Source organism: Pezoporus occidentalis, unplaced genomic scaffold, assembly GCF_034315485.1.
Source record: "Pezoporus occidentalis ecotype Australia unplaced genomic scaffold, CSIRO_AGI_Poc_V1 ctg25, whole genome shotgun sequence".
In the NCBI taxonomy this organism is placed as follows: Eukaryota; Metazoa; Chordata; class Aves; order Psittaciformes; family Psittacidae; genus Pezoporus; species Pezoporus occidentalis.
Window position 1 is genome coordinate 4,270,214 of NW_026914394.1, and position 22,678 is coordinate 4,292,891.

At 44.4% G+C, this 22,678-nt stretch overlaps 1 protein-coding gene across 5 annotated transcripts in view; it reads right to left on the minus strand.

Moving 5' to 3' along the window:
• The window catches only part of RAB3B (RAB3B, member RAS oncogene family), a 59,246-nt gene extending 41,458 nt beyond the window's left edge, over positions 1–17,788 (minus strand). The window contains exons 1-3 of one of the 5 annotated variants that reach the window (XM_062623239.1): positions 17,651–17,770; positions 12,932–13,012; positions 6,373–6,600 (exon numbers count right to left, since the gene is read on the minus strand). In XM_062623239.1, coding sequence (XP_062479223.1) covers positions 6,373–6,600; positions 12,932–12,952 — 249 coding nt within the window. In that variant the 5' untranslated portion in view covers positions 12,953–13,012; positions 17,651–17,770. Of the gene's footprint in view, positions 1–6,372; positions 6,601–8,409; positions 8,520–8,733; positions 8,859–12,931; positions 13,013–17,563; positions 17,588–17,650 lie in introns of those variants that run through there. The other 4 variants (XM_062623241.1, XM_062623244.1, XM_062623242.1 and 1 more) reach the window with 4 other exon arrangements.
• Positions 17,789–22,678: the final 4,890 nt, after the last annotated feature.

Here is a 22,678-nt window from a genome sequence, read left to right on the forward strand (position 1 = left end):
CACAGTTTAAGTATGTCCTCACTTGAGACAAATACTATGAGAACTCATAAATCCACCCACTGTATTATCTGGTAACTGATCACAGTGTAAACAAGTGTATTTAAATATAGAATTTACCTGCCATCATGCAGAAGGTAACACTGTGAAAGAAAATCATAGTCAGGGTGATTCTGATAAGACAAGGACAACAGGAAAATGCTTTGAGGAACACAAGTCTAAGATATTATGTAAAACGATTACAAAACACCCCTTCTGAATTTCTGCTGCAAAAAGCATTAAGCACAAAATGTCAGGAGGCCAGAAACCCATTTGTCCTTTCAACGCTTAACTGTCTCACTGCATCATCTGAAGAATTACCCTTGAAATTTCCCACCTAGAGCTTTTCCCCTATAAGAGAACCAGGCAACGTTGGCCCATGCTCTCTGCAAAAGGCCCAGACCTTTGAACTACCAGCAGCATTTAATCAGCTAACACAAACACGCTCAGCCCTGCTCCTGGATACAGCCCAGTACCCCTGCATGCAATAGTGCGACTTCTGTCATTTCATATGGAAAGAAATCTTCACTGTGATGGGGGACACACACACTGGCACAGGGTGCCCAGAGAAGCTGTGGCTGCCCCATCCCTGGCAGTGCTCAAGGCCAGGTTGGACACAGAGGCTTGGAGCAAGCTGCTCTAGTGGAAGGTGTCCCTGACTGTGGCAGGGGTTGGAACTGGATGAGCTTTAAGGTCCCTTCCAACTCAAACCAGTCTGGGGTTCTATGGTTCTATGAAATGCTTCATATCCCTAGTAACTCTACAAAGATGTAGCACAAAAAGAGATACTTCACCTTGCAGTGGTGTAGCATTACAAGCAGGAGTAAGTCCAGAGGTAACAGAGCTAAGACCAAAGTTGAATTTGGCCTTCACGGCAATGTAGTGTTACAATGAGATAACAATGGGATTGAGGTGATTAGCTATAAACAGAAATAAACCTTCTGCATCAAATATGCAACTGCAAACACAGTAATGCCCTGCTCAGCAAGCTCAGGCTGTTAAATAAATTTAATAGCGAGTGGGACAGATATTAACCTGAGTTTTTATTTTTAAGATTTTATTTCTCTCCCTTAAACTCTAGATTTCTCTCACTTAAAACTCTAATCTTACAGACCACTCAGAGTGGCATTAACACCAAGTTCTTCCCAAAACAGGAGTACAGTTACTTGAGATATAAGCAAGACCTTGGAACTGAATTACACAAGCTGATACTATAACTCTTCTCTGGTCAAATACTCTGCACTGTGTTTAAACATCAGAAGTAGTGCTTTACATCCACTCACCCCAGAATGATTTTCATTCCTGGGACCCAGTAAGTCCTTAATGCTGCAACTAAGATGTAATCCTTGTCTCTCTACAGGGAGCAACCTGTTCTTTTCACTATCATGACTTGTCTGGTTTAGTTCTTTGCCTAAACAGCAAATCAGAGGATTTCACAGCAGCTGTGAATCTGCTGAGCACCATCAGGCCCACTGGATCTTTAGACATCCATTGCTAACACATCTATACATTAAATTACAGAATTCTTACTATCTCTTTTTTTAGAAACAAGTCTTGTGTAAGCATTAAGTTTAAAGTCAGGGCTTATAAGGAACTTAGCAAAAACATGATGGGAATGGGATGCCAGGGGAATAGATGATTCTCTCATCTGAAATGCATAATTAGCTTTTGGTTAAGTGTGCAATTAACATTAAAATTTACAATCAAATATGATGATGTTCTAATTTTACCTCCTTTAAATGAAAAAAATAATCTTAGTTACCAGATTTGTTACTTTGAATCCGTTCCCTATGAGGCAAGCTGCACAGAAACATCCTGTTATGTGAGTGACAACAGATGCAAAGAGCTTTTAAAAACACTGCATATATGCCTTCTAGACAGCTACACGGCTTAGGTTTTAATGTGGGTTAGACTTTTCCTGGTTAGTAATGGTGAATGCCATTCAGCATAATTAGGAGTTGTCATATTCCTGTTTGTAAAGATCCTTCCAACAAAACCACCTTCTTTGCACCCTCTTCCCAGCTGTGCCTGAAAGCTGTAACGTGTGGTTCAGACATCCACTACAGCTAATCACAAACCCCTCCAGGTTTCAGTTCAGCCATGGGAACATTTTACTAATGGGAAAGAAAAAGCTGTACTTATCCTAGCAGTTTAAATCTGAGTAGCAGCACCTTAAAAGAAAAATCATACTGCACTTTAAATATGCTGTCCCCACCTGAACATCACATCTCTTTACCTTTTAACCTGAAGTTAAATTTAACCTCTATTTGCCTTTAAAAACGGGGGTTGAAAGTAGTTTCAACTGTAACATCAGCTGCCAAACTCTGCATTTAGTTATGCTCATTATAATCAAATGTATGCTTATGTGTAGTATGTGCAACAAAAATGAGACTCGGCTGTGTAGGGTGCTGTACAAAAGTATAACAAAATTCCTCACGCAAAGCACGTATTCTGTGGTGTGCAAAGTGTGGCATGCAAGGTTTGGGTTAAACGCTGACAGTGATTTTCTACCAGCACTTTTGTGTTACTAGCCAAAAAGTTCACAGAATTAACCTAAACTGGGCCAACATGAAGGACCAGAGTTTGCTCCTCAGGCAGTTAACATGAATGCTATGTAGCTCAAGCATTCTGCTGTTATTATTACTCACCACCAACAGACACACAAACACACAGGAGGAAAGAGAAAAAGAAATCTCACATTGCTCCCACCTAAAACCCAAAGCACTTTTATTCATTCACCCTTCTTCCACCTGGCTGTGGACGAAGTGGCCTTCTCTAGCTGCTAGGCAACCTGAACACTGCATTGAGTGTTAACTGTGTGCATTTGCTAAAAACATAATAATGTTACCTTTGAGATTTATTTCTAATAAAAACCACGCCTAGCTGAAAATACAATAGCTTTCCTTTAGTAATCAGTAATTAGTAATTCCAGGAATATAAAATTGTTGGTCAGGAAAAAAATAATCAACATGTATACCCCAAATGCAGAGAGATATAAACTGGCCCCTTACAAATATATGAAAGTGTTATTACAGATGACAGTGTGATAAAAGAGTTCTAATCCAAAAATTACATTTATGTACCTATTAGAATATCTACATAATAGGTGAATATATTTACATAAGTAATGTGCAAATTACCAAACCTCATCCAACTACAAAATGAACTCTCTCAGTAAAGGTCATTTATTCTATTTACCATACCCAAACAAGACTGAAAATACTTGAAATTAAACCAGTTAACTAACCTTGGAGTTCTTTAAAGAAAACATACAACTACAAAACATCATTTTACATAAACCCTCTCCAGACCATTTTCCCATTTTGTTTTATCATTCTAAACCCACCATGAATACCTTTGCCATGCTCCATTCCTCTCAAACTCAAGACATACTCAAGTCTTTTCAAAGCAGATCATTTTCCAGGCTGCAAGGTCACTAGCACACCTGACTGGACTCATTAAGTGTGGGTGATTGAGGAGCTAATGTCAAAGCAAGAGGCCCACCAACAACCTCAAATTGAAATGAAGGAGAACTCCTTTTTGATCATTACATTTGACAGCTTGTCAAATCCTGATTCACAAACCAGACTTCCTCAAACTTAGCACAAGCACAATAGCTAGATCTCTAGCTTAAAAACACTCACCAATTCCTATTGGAGATATTAACCACAAGACAGGCCAGAAAGACATTTACTGACACAACGACGTGCTGTTAGTCTTTATATGCAGCCACTTGGTAGTTGAAACAGTGGAAGTTTTTCTTAGCTTTAAGAAAACCCAAGGAGCTTTTTTGCAGCCAGGGTCCTACACCCAAATATTCCTCTTTTTTTGTTCAACAAAGGCAAATAGAAACCCCCACTGATCTCTCTGAATCATAACCCACCAGTAGTAAGTTCCTTCCCACCCTGTGATTGTAGGACACAAAACAAGGTTATTTGTGCACAGCTTTAGCACCTCTAGTGTGCCACAGCTGCATACACTTAAGAGCTCCACAAGCACCTATGAACTGAAAAAGACCTGGCTTCATGGAGCAGAGAACACTAGAAGTTCCTAGAAGTGCTTCTCTATGGATTTTATAAAGACATTTGAAGTGGTTAATTTAAACACTTGTACATTCCCCTTCATCACTTAGTTTCACGTTAGTTTCATATTCAGCTTGATTCAGGTGAGACTTAACATCAAGCTTAGGGAAGGCATAATTAAAAGAGCCAAAAAGCCAATGTAACTTGAAAGTTTTAAGTCAAAGCGAAGTGTTCAATGGAGCCGCAGGGTCCCACACTCCAGAAACTCCATAGCAGCTGGAAATCAGATTTAAAAGTAATTGGAAGACAGATTGGTAACAAAACTCCTGTTCCTACATATAGGAACATATAGTTTTGATATGCTAATTGCTCCCACTCCTACTACATGTACCCCAAAGAATACACTGACATTATAAGCTTAGTCTCATGATAGGCAGGAGGTAAACAAGTTCAAATACTGTGGTGTTTATGGATGTACACACTTCATGTTTTTCTTAAGGTCCTTAAATCGTGACTCACATCAGAGATCCTTGTGAGGAGCACAGAAAGAGAGACAAAAAGAGCACCAATCACTCTGGAAAATGTCAAAATTCCACAGGAACCTTTCATTGAATGTAAATTTTAAATCAACAGTGTTGATGGTTAACTCCAGTATTACAGCTCCTATAGATAGCACCTACCAAGGAATCCACCTGACATCTCTTTTCATAAGAAGTTTAAGGCTATTACAGCCTTTTTCCCCTCAAAGCCTTCAAACATTTAATTAAAATTATTGCTTAATTCATTTTAATCCCTGTACCTTTACAAAAAACCAACTATTTTATGGTGTTTTCTGCCTTGCTTTTAATCACCTCACTTGAAAATGCCATGTTCCAAGATGAAGAAAGACAAATTGGAAATCATCTTTAGCTGCTTACTTATGAGGCCTGAAGTACAAATATCTTTATTATGTAAACCTTTAAATCAACCAGTTTTATGTCAGATTACCTACATTAGTTTCAATGCCAAAATTCTGCAACATAAAAAGCATCTTTGATTAAATGTTTTGTTGTATCTGGTATCTGGCAACACAGCTCTGAAATGAATCATGCAGTTGCAGTAAAAAAAAAGTTCCTAATTTTAGATTCTCTCTGATTTATTGTGACTGTTCAAGAGCATCACAATAAATTAATACTATAATATTATATTTCCATGCAATAACTAGAGATTAGTTATATATCAAGCGTATCTAGACCAGTCAGAAGACTATGCTTGCAGCTGGGGCTAAGAAGTATAGAAATGCTTCTACAGTATGGATAGAAATGCTCTACAGTTTCAACTCATCCTCAAGACTGAACCTTAAGATTAACCTGTGGGAGAAACCACTAAGTAGGCAGCTACTCTGAGTTAGTAAGCCCACTCCTTTGAAATTGTTTAAGAAAATAGTAGCCTCATATCTTCTCTTTGAGATCTTTTTATGCAAAATAGAAGAGAAGAATCTCCATAACTGGAATTCCAGCTGGAGCCCCCTGATACTTTAAAACACAGCAAACTGAGGGTTTGTGAGTAATTTACACAGTGAGTACACAGTGAGTAATTTACAGAGACAAGGAGAGTTTAAGCATCATCAGAATAAACTGCATTTTCACTGCGGGGTTTAAATCATTTGCCAATAAGTAGAATAAAAAACCCCACTTGCTTTCCATAAGAAGGAACATTGAGAGCTCCTGACAATTGCTTGGCCTTGGTCTGCCACTCTGCAGCTCAGGAATGTTCTTTTTGTTGAAACTAGGTTGGGATGCTGTCATGAAAAAGGCTGAAAGGGTTCCATGCCAGGGTGTTTGAGCAGAGGGAGCCTCCAGCTTACCTGCACAAGTTCTCCTCCCGTTTGATTTACCAAGAAGTCACATCAGCATAGATGGTTTGAAGCACACCTCTGCCTTCCCCCTGAGGAATCCATCAGATGACATAAGCTGATAGTAGAAGCTATGTGTAGAGTTCACTCACTGAGCGCTCACTGCATTTCCTTGCCTACTAGCGCTCACTCAGAAAGTGCTGCTGAAGGACTCCAGACCCGCTTTGGGTTTGTTGCAGTTTAAAAGTACACTTACTCTGGAGAATGTAGAGCAGCTGCCTAAGGCCAGATCAGGAGTCCCACCAGTTGAGCAAGACAGCAACAAAAGAGAACTTACTCAGCTATACTGCAGGGATACAAATGATACAGCCACACAAAACATGAACAATCAAATCAATATTAATCCAAAAATCTACTTCCAAACAAGCTATTATTTACCATCATATCTTTGGTAGGATTAATATAAACACTGTCACTTACCCAGATCTGCAGCTTCACCCGCTTGTCATTCCTATAAACTGTTTTCACTTTGAAGTCAATTCCTACCGTGCTAACAAAGGCTGGTGTGAAAGTGTCATCGGCGTATCTGAAGAGGAAGGATGTTTTACCCACGCTGCTGTTGCCAATGATGAGAAGCTTGAACATGTAATCAAAATTTTGATCTGAAGTGTCTTTCTGCCTGTATCTGGCATCTGTTACTGAAGCCATCTAAGAAAATGACAAACATTGAAAAAGAACAGATTTCAGAGCAGTTCACATTTGTTTTCCTTAACTGTGTACCATCTGTTTAGCTTCTCTCTCTTCTTTTCAATATCATAACCACTACATCTGCTAAATAAAGAGCAACACACCTTGAAATCTTCTTTTAAATCCTAGTTTTAAATTTTATTGTCTGCTTGTTCTGGTAGTATTTCCCAACCCAAGAAACAAACCTGTTGCACCGCTTCGTGTTTAAAAGAACAGGCAGTAGACTGTTCAAATACTAGTGGGGAAACAGCATTCTTTACTCCTGTGGCAGGGTGCCACTTCTGTTGCTCCAACAAATTGGAGTACTGGAACCAAGAACTAAAATCTTTGACAGAGCATCCAACTACGCAACTCGGTAAGCAGCCTTCAAGGCAGGTAGTATGACTACTAGGGAACAATCTGCATTTCAAGCACAGGCACCACCAGTGTTTTATCCTTAGGAAAGTTGTGTCCTCAGCATTTACAGAAGGAAAAAAAGCAAGCAAAGGGAGAAGATGAAACACCAAGAATTTCAGCTGAAAACTTTGAACCCATCTAACACCTACCTACTCTCACGACTGCACTTAAACAGTACCTGCATAAAACATGAGGGCTCAGTGGGCTGCAGGCAGTTTTTGGAACAGGTAAATTATCCCTTTTTACTATGGGGACATGAGAGTTGGGGATGTTAGTGGGGTCGGGAGGAGGGAAGATGAAGCCTCAGAGATCTCTGCTCCTCTTGTGACCCCAAATTGCATTCAGAAATCAAAACACTGTGGAATCTGCAGTATCAAGACACGTCAAACCCAATGAGCAGCCCTGGATGCTTTAATGTATGCAGCTCAGACACTCCGTGGGAGAAGGCAAGGTCCTGACTTCTCATCTTTGTACAGAGCAGAAGATAACTACACAGACCAAATTACTATTGAGAGTAGAAAAAGGAAACTTTACATTTTAACAGATATACCACACTTTTAATCTCTAATGCTGTTTCAGAATCTGCCCCACATCAAACAAGCAAAGGTCTCGGCTCCTCATAATCAGTCATGAGGCTGGCAAACTGCAGCAATGACAGCACAGGTCTGATTAGCAGCTACTCATCCAAACTAGACACATTCCATTTGTGTGCAGTGTCAGAAAGCACTGAGTGGAGACCAAAGCCTCTTCTTCCCCTGGCAACCAACCAAAGAAGTTAATTTTCACCTCAACTCATTCATGGGCACCTTTGGGAACAGAACTCCCACCAATATCTACTCCCAAAGTGCCCAAACACTTTCCTTCTCAGCAAGCCTCACCTGCACACCGGACTTCACTCACCCACTGGAAACAACCCGAATAGCTCAAAACTCACTGCAGTTAAAAGCTCTAAACCAAAATGCTGTCCAAAGGCAGTTTAAATAGGAATGCTAATTTGACTTAAATTCCCAGCAGAGGGAAAACAAACCAAAGCCAACCCCGTTTAACCTTCAGTAAAGTATGCACGATGGCTTATCTCTGATTTAACGCATGCAGCTTTCTCACATAGGAGAAGGCTGGAGCAGCAAACATGTTCACAGCTTGTAATAACAAGGACAGTTTCTGAAGGACTTTATGAGTACCTCAATAGGCAACAGCTGCACTGACTGCAGTAAAATCTTCCCACAAGTGATTCTGTAGAGTACAACACATTTCTGATCCACACTCTTGTGGACTTGAGCTGCTATTCAGCAAGACTGCAGTCCTTGCAAACACTCTGGAAAACACAAGCACAGACTTGCTTCTCACCAGTGTATCAGAAAAGGGCTCTTTTACCCATGTTTTGTGGTTCATAACAGGAATTTCTGAAGTGAAGAATCTAACATTCAATTGACTTCCACACACGCTCAGGCCAATGCACTCACTGCCTCAGCTGAAATGTTGGACATCTCGGTTGCAAAAATTATGAATCCAGATGATTAGTTTGATCTGTAACATCCCCAAGCTAGAAGACAGTAAGAAGTTACCTAGATGAGTATGCGTATGTGTATCCTCCTCATACACATGCATAACTTCCACAAATGCCATTGAGAACACGCGCTTGCTGAAGAAGAAATAAAGAATAATAATAAAAACTCTCTACTTCTCCATTCCACTCACAGAGGTTTGAAATAGGGAGATGCCCCCATCACTTGAAGCCTGGCCATTTAAAGATTCAGAGGCAGACCTTTCACAAAGAAGTATTCCACTAATCACACCAGAATCAATATCTTCTTTCTACCCTTGCCTTTGCAGAATCCATCCACATGCTCCAAGCTGATCTTTTAAATGAAACACTGCTGCTTCTATTAACCCCTCTAGATTGCTATAGACAAGAGTGTACCTGGCTACGAACGTGACTTTCAGATGTCAGTTAAAAAAGCAATTGCAGAACGTGGCCAGCTCGAGCAGCTTTGTTAGAAGCACAATGCAGAAAATAAGATCAAGTGATACTTGCAAAGAACGGGGCTGTTGTCATAGAAGCACAACACTCGCTGCCCTGTGCATGCCACTGCGCTGTGCTTGAAGATGCTGCAGGTCAGCTCCTCAAATCATTAGAGGCAGCATCGGAGCATAGAAACAGCAAAGGAAATTCCATGCCCTTCCTTAAATTTGACTTTTCCCTTTCCCCTTCTCTGGTCGATAGAGGGAAACTGAAAGGACTTCAGCATTAATTACTGATCACTCCCCTGACTGCAGCTCATTACTGAAGCTGTACTCTACCAGCATTTGAGCTGAAAGCACTTGCAGGGCTGCCCCTGAATGTGTGCTTGAATCCTGAAGCCAGGAACCAGCAGACCTTTCTTCCAATTCTCCTTCCCTCCCTTCTTCTTCCTCACTTGTTGCCCTAAGTGACTTGTTCTCCAGGTGATCCCTGGTTACACCAGTCCAAAGGACCACACAGAGAACAGAGAAATCCCAGTTATAAATAAATCCTCCTACAACTTCTCCTGTTTTGCATGTTTTTAAAGTGGGTTCAGCTCCTGATCCAGCAGAGCTGAGGGGACCGAGCAGTGGGAAGCGATAGCAGTTGCTACGCTACTGAGAGAAAGGTCCACAAAATCACATCTCCTGCAGGCCCCTGGGACCTGGTGCAGATTCAGCAGCAGAGAGAAAAGGTGACAACGTGCCGGTGTCGAGCAGCCTCTGTCCATCTCATCACAACAGCTCTGGCAGCCATTGTTCCCAGGGGATTTTATTCCCTCCTTGGTGAAAGGATGGCAGTGTAACCCCCTGTTCTGCGGGTACACAGCTACATGTGCTCTTTGCCAGCATGACTCCAAATACAGCAGCGCCTCTGCTTTATTACTAGGACATGCAGACTACCTAGGGGTTTATTGCAGAATCAGAGAATCACAGAACAGTTTGGGTTGGAAGGGACCTTAAAGCTCATCCAGTTCCACCCCCTGCCATAGGCAGGGACACCTTCCACTAGAGCAGGTTGTTCCAAGCCCCTGTGTCCCACCCGGCCTTGAGCACTGCCAGGGATGGGGCAGCCACAGCTTCTCTGGGCACCCTGTGCCAGAGCCTCAGCACCCTCACAGGGAAGAATTTATTCCTAATATCTAACCTAAATCTCCCCTCTGGCAGGTTAAAGCCATTGCCCTTGTCCTGTCCCTACAGGCCTTTGTCCAAAGCCCCTCTCCAGACTTCTTGTTTCCCCCTTTAGGCACTGGAGCTGCTCTAAGGTCTACCCTTAAGGAGCCTCCTCCAGGCTGACCCAGCCCAGCTCTTTCAGTCTGGCTCCAGAGCAGAGCTGCTCCAGCCCTCACAGCACTTTGTGACCTCCTTTGGACTCACTTGATCAGGTCCACATCCCTCTTGTGCTGAGGGACCCAGAGCTGGCACACAGGGTACAAAAGAGAGGCTCATGACTGTTTCCATTTTGATTGCCTGGGAATAATCGTCAAGAAAATACTTACACAGAAAAAGATTTAGCTACATGACAGAAAACCCATTACACGGGAGAATAAAAACCTGCCAATCAGACTGTCCTTGAGAGCACTTCAGCATGAGACCTTGCTTTGCTTAGTTCTTTGCCAGGGTAGCTCACTTCTTTGTAGCTAAGAGCATACTAATATTAACAACCTGATTTCTCCATATGCTTTAGTGATGGGAAGAAGGTCTCAAACACATCCACTTCCAACTAGTTTTGTTAGAATAGGCACTTATGTAGCTATGAGACACCTTATTATTTCCCGACTGAGGAAAAAGCCTGCAGTGGAAGCTTGTCTTATTACAGTGAAACCACTTAGGAGGACGATGTTACAGATGCTCTACAGCAATAAAATCTTAGTCAGAGCTTATTAGCCACCAAAGAACACGTTCCTCAGTCAGGGTGGCTCTTCTACCTTTAGTTTCTATTTTGTTTTAATGAAACTTTAAACAAAAAGAAGCCTATCACTCTAAGACACCTCCACGGCAAACCAGCATTCAGTAGTCACTGAAACGTGTCAGAGATGACTTCACATAGCTGTGCTCTTTAATTTGTGACCAACATCATACTGAAGAGTCAAATTGTTTTGCTGTGTGACACATTGTTCTTACAAATCACTAAAGGTGGTCACTGCTGCCCCTGTTCTGCAGTATTTACTGCCTACAGCCAACTTCAGCGAAGAGCAGTACATGAACTGTCTAAAGCTGATGGTGTGGGCTAGAAGTCAGCTTGTATAGGTCACCATCCATTTATTCCCAGAAAAATAAAAACAAGGTTGACATCCAAGTGTTGGCAGCCCTTATGGCTTTGGCTACAAACTAACGGAAGGCTGCTGTTCTCTATCCTCTTACAGACAAGAAACAGGAAATCTGATCATTACCTTAGAAGATAAGGCTCTGCTCACAGACATGGCTATTTCCACATCCCATTCCCTCTCACAACATTGCAAGGAAGAAAACTGGATTTTGAAATGAGTTTCCTTATCTGCTGACCTCAGTTAACTGTGAAATTCAGTCACACTGGTAGAGCTTATACTTCCAACTATATACACGTAGACACACCTGCAATTTCAAGTTGTTATAAACCTGTGTATTCTGTATATTACAAGTTCTGTGAATTTCTGATAGTAAAACCATCTTTTACTATTTGGCACTGCTTTATTTTTAAAGCCAAAAATGAAGTTTACAACGTGTGTTTTGTATTACATAGGACCAGTGGCAATTTAAATGTAACTGTTTCACCACCATCCACTAGCACACGTTTCTCTTCTTAGGCAGCTGAGAAGATGGAGATGAAACCACCCCTACATATTTCTAAGAGTCAAAGACCTTATGACAGCGTGCTGCTCCAGGTTGGGTCCAGCTCATTTTGTTTGTATTCAGCAGCTGAGCCTCTGCTGTTTCTTCTGCCATGCTACTTTACTGCCTTACAGAGCTAACAGCGCTAAATCGTTCCTTCATTTCAGAATCCAAACTTCCTTTTTCTCATTTCCATTTTACTGTTCCTGAGTTCCACTGCTCGAGATCAGCCAACAGAGAAAGAAGGTAATGACTAGAAGGAATAACTGGTACCAGGAGGCAGCAAGAGAAGAAGCAGAGCCACAAACACAGCTGTACCTGTTAGACTCCTGGTTATCCATAAGCATTGAGGAGTGTGGAAGGAAGAAAAGAGATTACTAGATACACTCATTTAGTAAAAGCAGAAATAACAAGGCTAAATAAAGGTAGAAGTTTAAAACAAAACAAAACAGATACTGTTGGAGTCATTACATTGTGCTAAAGACAAACAGATCACACACGTGCCAAGGCTCTTACAGAAGCATAGCACAGCAGCACTGCAGGCAGCTCTGAAGATATCAAAAGACAGTGGCAACTATGCTGTAAGTTGTGGTAGGGAAGAAACAAAGAAGTAGCTAAACCGAAAGATTTCTTAACTTCTAATATCTACAGCTTACCAGTAAACGATGAGCGCTATTACTGACATGCAGCATAACTTCTTTTCAAAAGAGTTAATTCTTTGGGGGAGGGGGGGTCCCCAAAAACATCTTAAAAAGTGAATCTTCATTAAAAATATTCCAGTTCACAAATCACACATTTATGTCAATTTTCTATTACAGAAACTCACTCCTTTATGTGCTCTGTCATCAGGAAAGTTTTTTGTTTGTTTTCTTTTTCAGGAATTAAATCCTAAATCAGAGTCCTGGAATTTTTTACAGCCAATGTATGCTGTCCTAGGAGTAAAGCTCATAAAGGAAATAAAGCCGTGACCTTAAGGAGACTTACACAAATGCTGTACTAAAAGAGAGATTTATCAGAAGCAGAAAACACAGCACGAGCAATTAACATAACTGCTAAGAAGTATTTGCAAGCAAGCAATAGTTACCAATTGGGATCTATAATCCATGAGACAGATGGAGGCTTTGCTGTGAGTATATGAATCAAGAGAGTGGTCACGCTGCTGTACCTGTGATGTAGAAGCAAAAGGATTACAATGTTTACGATAAAGATGGGCAATGAGAATATCATGCAAGAGACTAATGGGAGGCAGGTTAGACTGTGAACATGTTGCTGTGTCAAGGTCTGAGCTTCCTTCACCAAAGGTAAAGGGTAAAGTGCTGTACAAAGTATACAAAGAACAGAAAGAGTGCTTGAGTTAGTGACAGGTATTAAGGTAACAGCAAATACTTGGAGCCATCAGTTTAAAATTTATTAAAGGGAGACTATCTAGATTAATCTCAAAGGAAAGTTCCAGGTAAATCCTACAAGTGGATGCAAAACCTCAGACAGGCATCATGACATGTTTCCTGCAGAAACGCAGCAAAGTAGATGGAACCAAGGAGCAGCTGAACTGCACCTGTACATCAGTGTTTTGCACAAAGCTTGGGTCAAAGTCTACTGTGCTGCAAAGGCAAACCGCAATAGGATGTGGAAATGTCTGCAACTTGCAGCACATCTATACAAAAATAACTGCATAAAAGTAATAGTTATTCCAGATTTAGAGCAGCAAAACATAACAGAACTCAGTCCTCTTTTCCATGGCTAATATAATCTGAAAGCTAACTTTGTCTCAGGTGCATTTCCTCTCTAGCAAAGAAAGGCACACCACCATTTGTCACCTTGACTTACATGATTGTGCCTTGTGGAGACTGCCAAAACACATGGACAAACTCAGATCTTATGTAAATAACAAGCTGCAGCCACCTATTTCAGGTCAAAATTGATAATCACCTCACTAGGCCCCAAGACAGCACTTTACTCTTACCCAAAGTATTGCACATTTTGCAGCATCAGTTATGTTTCCTCTTGTCCTCACCCCTGACTGCTGCAACAGTTGTTCCTGTGGCAGCCCCTGGCTTGTACTTCAGTACTGTCCAGAACATGAGTCTGAGGTGTCCTCTAAATAACTTAATTGATAGATCTAGAACAAAAATAATTCAACAGTGTAAACAGAAAGAAAATGGACCCTATATTTATTGGTTAAAAATGTGAGCCCCTCATCTTGACAGCAAACACTAAAACTTGAGTCTTTGCACGACGATGCTTGTAACAGATTTGGTCCAGAATTCACATGCTACAAGTGAGTTCAACATACGCACGACAAGTGCAGGACAAAAACCTCTAATCAATGTAGGTGGCTATTTATTATTATTAGCTATTCAGACTTGGGAACACAGGCTTTAAAAAGCCTTCTAGGAACTTGGTGGGTGTGGAAGAGAAGTCAAGAACCTGTTGATATCATGCTTTTCCCATCAACTCTATGACTTGACAACTACATTTGGTTAGGCAGCAGGCTGGGACTGCTGTTAGAAAGATTTCCTCAAGACAAGCATCTCTCTGTGTCTTGAAGCCATGCCTCTCCCATTTCCTGTCTAACGTTCAACATCCTAAAAGTCCATTTTAGAGCCACAACAAAACTCTCAGGAAGGAGGAATTAGTCACTCTGATCTTACAACGGCAAAAAATGCAAAGAAATAAAAAAAATCACACTTTTTTTTACTCTCTTCTATGTGTGTTTTCATTGCAGCTCTTTTATCACCATAGTTCCATGCCTGCTGGCAAACATAGTGGTCGAGAAAAGATCTCCCCTTCTAAAGGGGAGCCACTAAGTCCAGCTTAAAACTAAGCTTAAAACTAAGTTTTCTCCCAAAAGATGCATGGAAGAAGAGATTTACATCCTCCTTATGCCCTAAAGAGCGGAAGCAGAGATTTCCACAATTCCCTGAATATTCAACTGAGTTTGAGCCAGCCAACTTCTGGACCTACAGAACTGTTAGCTGAGCCTGACCCTGAATCCTGTCTCCAGAGAACAGCAGAGAACTGAAGAGGTTGATTGCTATTACAAAACTCACTGTCACCAAAGCCCTTGCTTCCTGTCACAAACACCGCAGCAAAGGCCAAGATAACAGACTTAAATCCCTTTCTCATCGCTCTCCAGCCTCCCAGTTCTGCCTCAGCTTCTCTGAGAACTAACTGGCAATACTGAAATACTTCTGAGTATCAACACTGAAGCACTCAGAGCAACACACAAGGTTAGTCTAGATCTGCTATAAGGTATGTGTAACCCCCTGCTGATCCTTCCCCAGCTGAAAGGCAGTATGCAGCTCCATTCTGCGCTGGGATACAGCCCTCCACAAAGAAAGCTGCGATCATGCCCTCTCACAGTGGTGGAAGGTAAGGCAAGTTCAGGTACGTGATGGAACTCACACTGTCTGGAGCCAGAGTCAAACGACTTGCAGATTTGGGTAGGTACCCCTCCACCAGTGTGCAGGAGACAGAGTTACAGATTTTTCTGCATCACCAAGTCTAAAATCTTTCATTTACCATTAAAAACAAGCTGTTGTCCTCACCAAATCAGATGACTGGATGCTGGTGTGGTCTGTAAACCTGATCCACATGAAGACAAGGCCAGCTAAGAATGCCTCTGCAGTGCAGCAGTAGTTAAATTTGCTGCCTTTTGTTCCCCTCCTCAAAGCACAAAACCTGTGATGAGCAAGTTAATTCATTTCTCTGTGCTGCGATGTTCTCCATGCTGCAAGCCACTTGCTAACCAGTATTAGAACAACAACCCTCACAATTCCCTGTTTTAATCAGCTAATACTTCCAAACACAAGTCTTACTGCTTACGTCAAAGATCAAGTACCACCATGCCGCAATAAGCTAAGCACACATTTACAAGAGCTCACTAACAGTGAAATCAAGCACAGTATCTAGTTTCACAGCAAGAAGCACACCTGAAACTACCAGTTCATGACATTTCTGTGCTAGCCATTGAGAACTGCCTCAGGAAAGAATACTCCTTCAGGCTGAGCTAGTAACAGAACAGATATGGGTATACTGGGGAGGGTTAAGTGGATGCGAGGGCCCTTCCCTGGTACCATGAGCTGCCAGCACAACACAAGACCCCGAAATGTGTTGCTGTGACCTCCCCATTTTGATCTGCAGCTGCATCAGATCACATGAAAGCGAGAGCAGGAAAAACTATCCCGACTACACACCAGTCAGCCAACATGACAATCACAACAAGCATGCTAATGAATACTACATGTATTGCTTTGCTGCACATGGATGTAGCAAGAAACACTGCTACTAAAGCCTAAAGCTAGTAGATCTTCTCAATTTGACACCCAAAACGTATCAGATCTGCAAAGAAGGCAGCACCGCTTTGTAAAAACTGTGAAGGGAGCTTGATTTAAAGACTGGTTTATTTGCCTCTCTTCTGATTTACACTACAGATAGTCCTGACAAAAGAGTCCTGAAGGCAGTGGCCACATCAAGGTCTCCCTGAACGCAAATACAACCACTTCCAGGACAGCAAGCACAAATAACAGGAAACAAAAGCTTTTCTTACATACATACGCTTACATACAGCAGCATATGGATTTGATCTTGTACCCACTATGATCCAACACCAGTGCTTCCATGATCTAGGTACATATTCAAATACACAGATCAAGACTAAAATTCCACTGACATTTTTATCTTGGGAGGGTGGAGGAAGGAAAAGAAAACCCACCTAAAAGAGGAGGTTTATTTGAACCCAGAGCTAATCCAAGCTGCTAGGAAGCCCCACAAACTGTTATTGGCACCACTGAGAGCACAGCACTGGGTCAATAAGAACAAAGCAGGAGAGGTTGAAACCAGATTTGCCACCACCAAGGAAGCACACAGAGACATGAAATACACTTCAAAGGCCACATTGTCTCAGGCCAAGGGAAAACCCAGGTTGAGATTAACACCCACACCCTCTATATTTTGGTCAGGTTAGTCTTAATTCAGGTTAGATCAACCTGATGCACTGCACACACGCACCGCTGCTCCTGCTGTAAGGAGTGGACAGCGTGGAGACAGCACCTGAGGAGGCAAAAAGGTGGAAACGCTTGTGCCAGGGTTAGGGATATTGCCTGCATCCCACAGCAAAACGTTACCCTGCGCATCGGGTGACACTGCCTTCCTGCTGGCAAGCACGGAGAAAACAACGCGTGGTCTGAAAACATACGGCAAGAAGGCACAGTATACACCGGGGAAACCGGAGTTTGTACTTTCAATGGACTGAAGGAGAACGATCGATCCGGTCGGCTTTGTGCAAGGGGCTGTGGGTCAGCGTGGTTGCGGCTCTGCGGTGGCCGTGCAGCCGCAGGTCCATCCCCTCCTGAGAGCAGCCACGGCGGCGGCGGAACCCCGCGTGTCCGGCGGCAGCACACCCCGGGGCAGGCAGCAGCCGCCCAGGGGGATGGAGCTGGGAAGGTCCCGGTCTCCAGGCTCAGGTTAAAGACACGGCCGCACCGCACCGGCTGTCACTGCTGACACACGTTTATGTAGCGATGTAACCGCTGTACCTCCTCCCCGTGGCTCCCCAGGCTCTACTTTAGGCACACCTCAGCGGCACACAGCACCCGTCCCGCCCTGCCCGCCGCCGTGGGACGACACGTCGGGGCCGAGAAGGGCGGGGAGAGTTTTACCCCCCCCCCGCTCCCGGGCGGGAACGCTGAGGTGAGGCGAGGCGCGCTTCCCTCACCGTTACTTCCGACGGGGAAGGGAGCGCCCCGACGGCGCGCACAGCGGCGGAGGAACCCGCACCCCTCCGCGGGGCCGCGGCTCTTACCTGAGGCGGAGGAGCGGGAGCGCCGGACAGCGCCGAGCCGAGCCGAGCCGAGCCGAGCCAAGCGGGTCCCGCGGCCGCTGCTCGTGTGGCGGGAGCCGCCCCCCCGCCAGCACCTGGGGCGGCCCCGGAGGCGGAGCCGCGGCGGGGCGGAGGGGAGGCCCTGCCCGGCCCCGCTCTGCTCCGAGGCCGCAGGAGGACAGAGCCCTCCGGGGGGCCCGCGCAGGTGCGAGGCCTCCGCTCCGCTCCCGGGGATGTGAATCACCTCAGGGGTTCTGGAGCCCCGGTAGCGAGGAACGACGTCCCAGTACGTGAAGGGGCCGACAAGAAGGGCATGGAGTGACAGGGCGAGGGGGATTGGGCATTAGGCAGAAGTTCTTCCCTGTGAGGGTGCTGAGGCGCTAGCACAGGGTGCCCAGAGAACCTGTGGCTGCCCCATCCCTGGCAGTGTTCAAGGCCAGGTTGGACACAGGGGCTTGGGGCAAGCTGCTCTAGTGGAAGGTGTCCCTGCCTGTGGCAGGGGGGTAGGACTGGATGAGCTTTAAGGTCCCTTCCAACCCAAACCGGTCTGGGATTCTATGATCTCTCCTGTGATTGTTCCTAAACGCACGCCCTGCCTATATGTTGTATAGCACTATCGTGCTTCAAGGAACACCTCACTGCACGTCAGAGATGCCATACAGCTTCTCCATTTTATCCAGCCAGGGCTACCTGCCAGGCGGCCCAGGGGACAGTTCTACCCATCACGGGAGTGATTTTCTACCCTCACCCAGAAGAACAATGTTGATTTGCCATCGAAAGCCCAACTAAAATCACTCTTCTATAAGCCAGGCCCTGATTTAGCCCTTAAGCAAGACTTTTCCCTCCTTCTGCTGACTGATGCTCCACTGCGAGCAGCAGCCCTGTAAAGCACAAACATGGAGGTCAAGTAAGGGCAGATACCTGCACCTTGGATGCAAAGGGCATGTTATGACTTAGGCTCACTTGTGCATCTGCTTATTGATCAACTGATTTAGCATCCCATGATGAGGGGGGTTGGAACTAGATGATCTTAAGGTCCTTTTCAACCCCAACTATTATTCTATGATTCTATGATCACAGCCACAGGTGCAGAGCCACTCTTCAGCCCAATTGCCAAAGGCTTTTCCAGGTTTCCTGCCATCCCTGAAATACTGGTGCTTATACACAAGACCTTTCTCAGACAGAAAGAAGAAAGGATGCACCCTGGTAATTGAGAGACAGGGAATGTGTAATGATTCTTTCTGTCTCTCATGTTGGTTAGGCATGTACCTGTGCTTTATGGAGTGAATAGCTAGGTGTCCTAGTGCCCTTCCCTTTAACGTTGTGCGGTCATGAGTTGCTCACACAACTTCCAGTGCAGGAGGTCTGTGTTGTTTTAGGTTTACAAATGAGAGGAGAACACTCCCACAAGCCCAGGGAGGTGGCAGGGAGGAGCAGATGTTATGCTTTCTCTTGTTTTCCAACATGTGGATCTACCTCACTCTCTCATAGCAATCATGCGAACACATTTATCAAGCACAACATGCGTGCTCTGCTCCTCTCCCAGCGTTTCTAACCCGTGTGCTGCATCCACACACAGTGTGATTGATCTAAGGAAACAACTTCAATCTTTTCGGTTCCCCCTTTTCTAAAACCAGTGTTTTGTTTATTGATTTATTTACTAAAGCAAGAGCAGAACCAAAGCTCTTAAATCAAGAATGATGGTAGTGATAATACTAATTACCCTGAGTCTAAAAGGCCCATTGTCTAAGCTCATGATAAGCACTGAGCATACATAGACAATATTGTATCCCAAAGAAGCAGCTTGCACACAGAGCAGTGGTTCCAGCTCATTACCAGCTGTTGTCCAGGGAAGTTAAGTTGAAAACATGCCAACAGCAAGGAGAAAACAAATCCTCTGTATTTGAATAGGTAGCACTCACCCAGGCACTTCTTCACTTCCATGTGGAATAAACAGCATGTATGCCCCATGCTGTGCCCCCAGTGTGCAAATTTCATTCTCTTTTAATAAGTCTAATGCACCAAACCCCTTACAAATGGGATTGTGAGAACTGTTCATAACCGCACAATAAAGTGACATCCAAATTTGACTGTGCTGCCAATGCAGGTTCTCTTATGCACAGGTTATGTTGTGTCCTGAAACACACTCAGAAAGTGGGGAGAACACCTGCAGTTCTTAATAATTTATTTCTACAACACATCTACCTACACTATGTTGTACATGTGCAAAATGGTCCAAAAATGAGTATATACCGACAAACAATCTCTAATCAGCAATCAGTTACCTACAGCCTGAGCCTAATTCAGCCCAGGCTGCCTTGCCCCTTCAGCCCTGCCCTAGCTTGTCTCACTGCTCTGATGGGTCTTCACTCCCTAGCTTGGAGTGGCAGCAATGGGATCATGCCCCTTTGAGAAGAGGAAACTCTAGGAAGTTGTCTCCGCTTCATCCCCCACATCACACAGGGACACGAGGGATGGAGGAGGAGTCACCTGTGCTGGTCGGAGGAAAGGAGGACACAGGAGCAGCTCAGACATGCTTCGTTGTTTTCACAGCACCGATCTACCTGGAGATCCCATGCCCGGGATGTGCCCTGCCTGCTCCCACACCTTGGTTTGATGAGCTGCTCTGCCCCGTCCTGGGACAAGTGCCAGCACAGGGTGGTGTGTAACAGCCTCTGGATGCTCTGAGCCAGAACCTGGAACGCTGTGAGCACAGGTCAGACAGTCCCTGCTCCCAGAGTAGGTATAAACAGAGAAGCCTGGGGTCTCTCACTTGGCTTTTTCAATCCCTAATCAAAGGAGGAGCCTACTGCAGATGGAGCCACTACACAATCGTGCCATGGCATTTGTCACAGCCTGGAGGGGATCGTGCAAGTCTTGGACCCTGTCCCCACTGCTCGTGTCAGGCCACAGGAGTGGGCTGGCAGCTGTCAGTGGAGTTTCCTCCTCCTGGGTCACGCTGACGTGGTGGCCCCAGGCTGCTGCTGGTGCTGCAGGAGTGAATCACCACCTCTGGTAGGAGTGGTGCTTCCCGGACAATGGCGTGTCTGGGAACTGTGTGCAGCCACTCCTTACGCTAGGCAAACTTTGAAAGGAAAAGCAAACCGAGTTTATTTGACTAAACTGAACAAATCGGCACCTGATTCATGGAGGAGGGAAGGGGGAATAATGTGCCAAATAGTTGTGAGACAAAGTGACTTTTACTGTTTTGACAGACCTGCATCATTGTCTCCTGGTTCCCTCCATGCAGCGAGCTCCCCCATCCAGTTAGCCCCGAAGACAACTTACACAGTGGTCTGGAAGTGGGGTGCAACCTTTTAGATAAGCTTCATCCTTTGGTTCTGCTTTCTTTTGAGATGAGCATGAACTTGCAGTGAAGTTCCCCTCCTCATCCCACTCTGTAGAGAGTTCCACTTGGTGTAATTCTGCCTTTATCACTTTCAGAATCTCCATCCTCAGGCCTCAAGTTTTGATCGACCATTGTCAAGGAATAGCATTGGAATGGTTCTCCTGGTTGGGCAAACCCAATCAGGCACAGAAGTGAGTCAGCTGCAAATAAATACCACAGCATAATGCAAATGCAAATGTCTCTCCTCTTGCCAAAAGTTGAGGAAAGTTCCATCACCTCCAAGGATATGACCTTGGAAGTACATTCATTTGGCTTCAATAATACCTCACTTCAGAGCTATTCATTACACAAGCTGTGAGTACAATGAATGAAGCTCATTAGCAGCTTGATACAGGCTGACAAACAGCCATGGGGACAAAAGTGTGTTTGAAGTGGCTTACTCCTAAACTCAGCATGCCAGCATGATGGACAGAACTCTCTGGCCGTGCTGGTGCTCTTGGTTGCTGCACCTTTGTTCCCTGCTGCTAAGCACAGCAAAGGAGAGGTTTCCTGAGTCTCTTGCTGACACTTCCTTAAAGCCTGTTCAGCCCCAGGTGCACAAAGCAACCTCTGCTCCCAGGCAGCCAGATGGCTAGCTGCAATCCACTCACTCTTTAATTAACTTCGGGTTGTTTTTTTTCTCCCCTCTGTAGGTTGTTTCTGGGAAAAAGGGAGCTGACAGCATGTTTGTTTACACGAGATTGATTTGGCCTAGCAGCCCCCTGGGTCTATACTAAGAATTTGGAAGGGTCTTTGGGTTTTGCTGTTGCTGCAAAAGGAGTAGAAGCTGAGAATCCAAGGGGATTTCTAGGAGGAGTCTAAAGAAGTCAGGTAAGTACGCAGGTTTACTGCGAGCCATATGGAGATGGGCAGAACATGGAACAAACCTGATAGGGGCAAACTAATCTGAGGCCTTAGTTACTGTGAACAGTTGAGCTGCTGCAGTGTGTAATTAACTGTAAACACAACAACAACAAACACTGGCCTGTAAACAGCTCCTCTAAATCCTGTAGAGTTGCTTGTGTGCATAAGGTTACACAACATACATAAAAGTTCTTCCCCTGTGAGGGTGCTGAGGCGCTGGCACAGGGTGCCCACAGAAGCTGTGGCTGCCCCATCCCTGGCAGTGTTCAAGGCCAGGTTGGATGGGGCTTGGAGCAACCTGCTCTAGTGGAAGGTGTCCCTGCCTGTGGCAGGGGTTGGAACTGGATGAGCTTTAAGATCCCTTCCAACCCAAACCAGTCTGGGATTATACGATCCCATGAAGTAGAAGTCTGGAAGGCATAAAGTGCTGAAGGAGAGGGGATGCCTGAAAGAGGAGGTGAAGGAGAGCAACTTTTAATCAGGATGGTCTCACATGTAAAGGATGAAGCCTGTTGCCCACATCTGTCACTCTCTAAGTTAAGAACTTCACATTTACTTTGAGGCCACGTTGCTTCTGCTATCTGAGCATGTTGCAAAGAAAGGCACAGATGATGTGCATCTCACAGGCTGTAATTTCACTGCAGAGATAGGACAAGGGCAGAGCTGCTGCAGAAGTGTGTCTGGGAGCTGCACCCTGCTAGTTTGCATCAGAGATTGTTTCTTTAATTATTCTTTGTTGAATCATCCCCCTGCTGAAC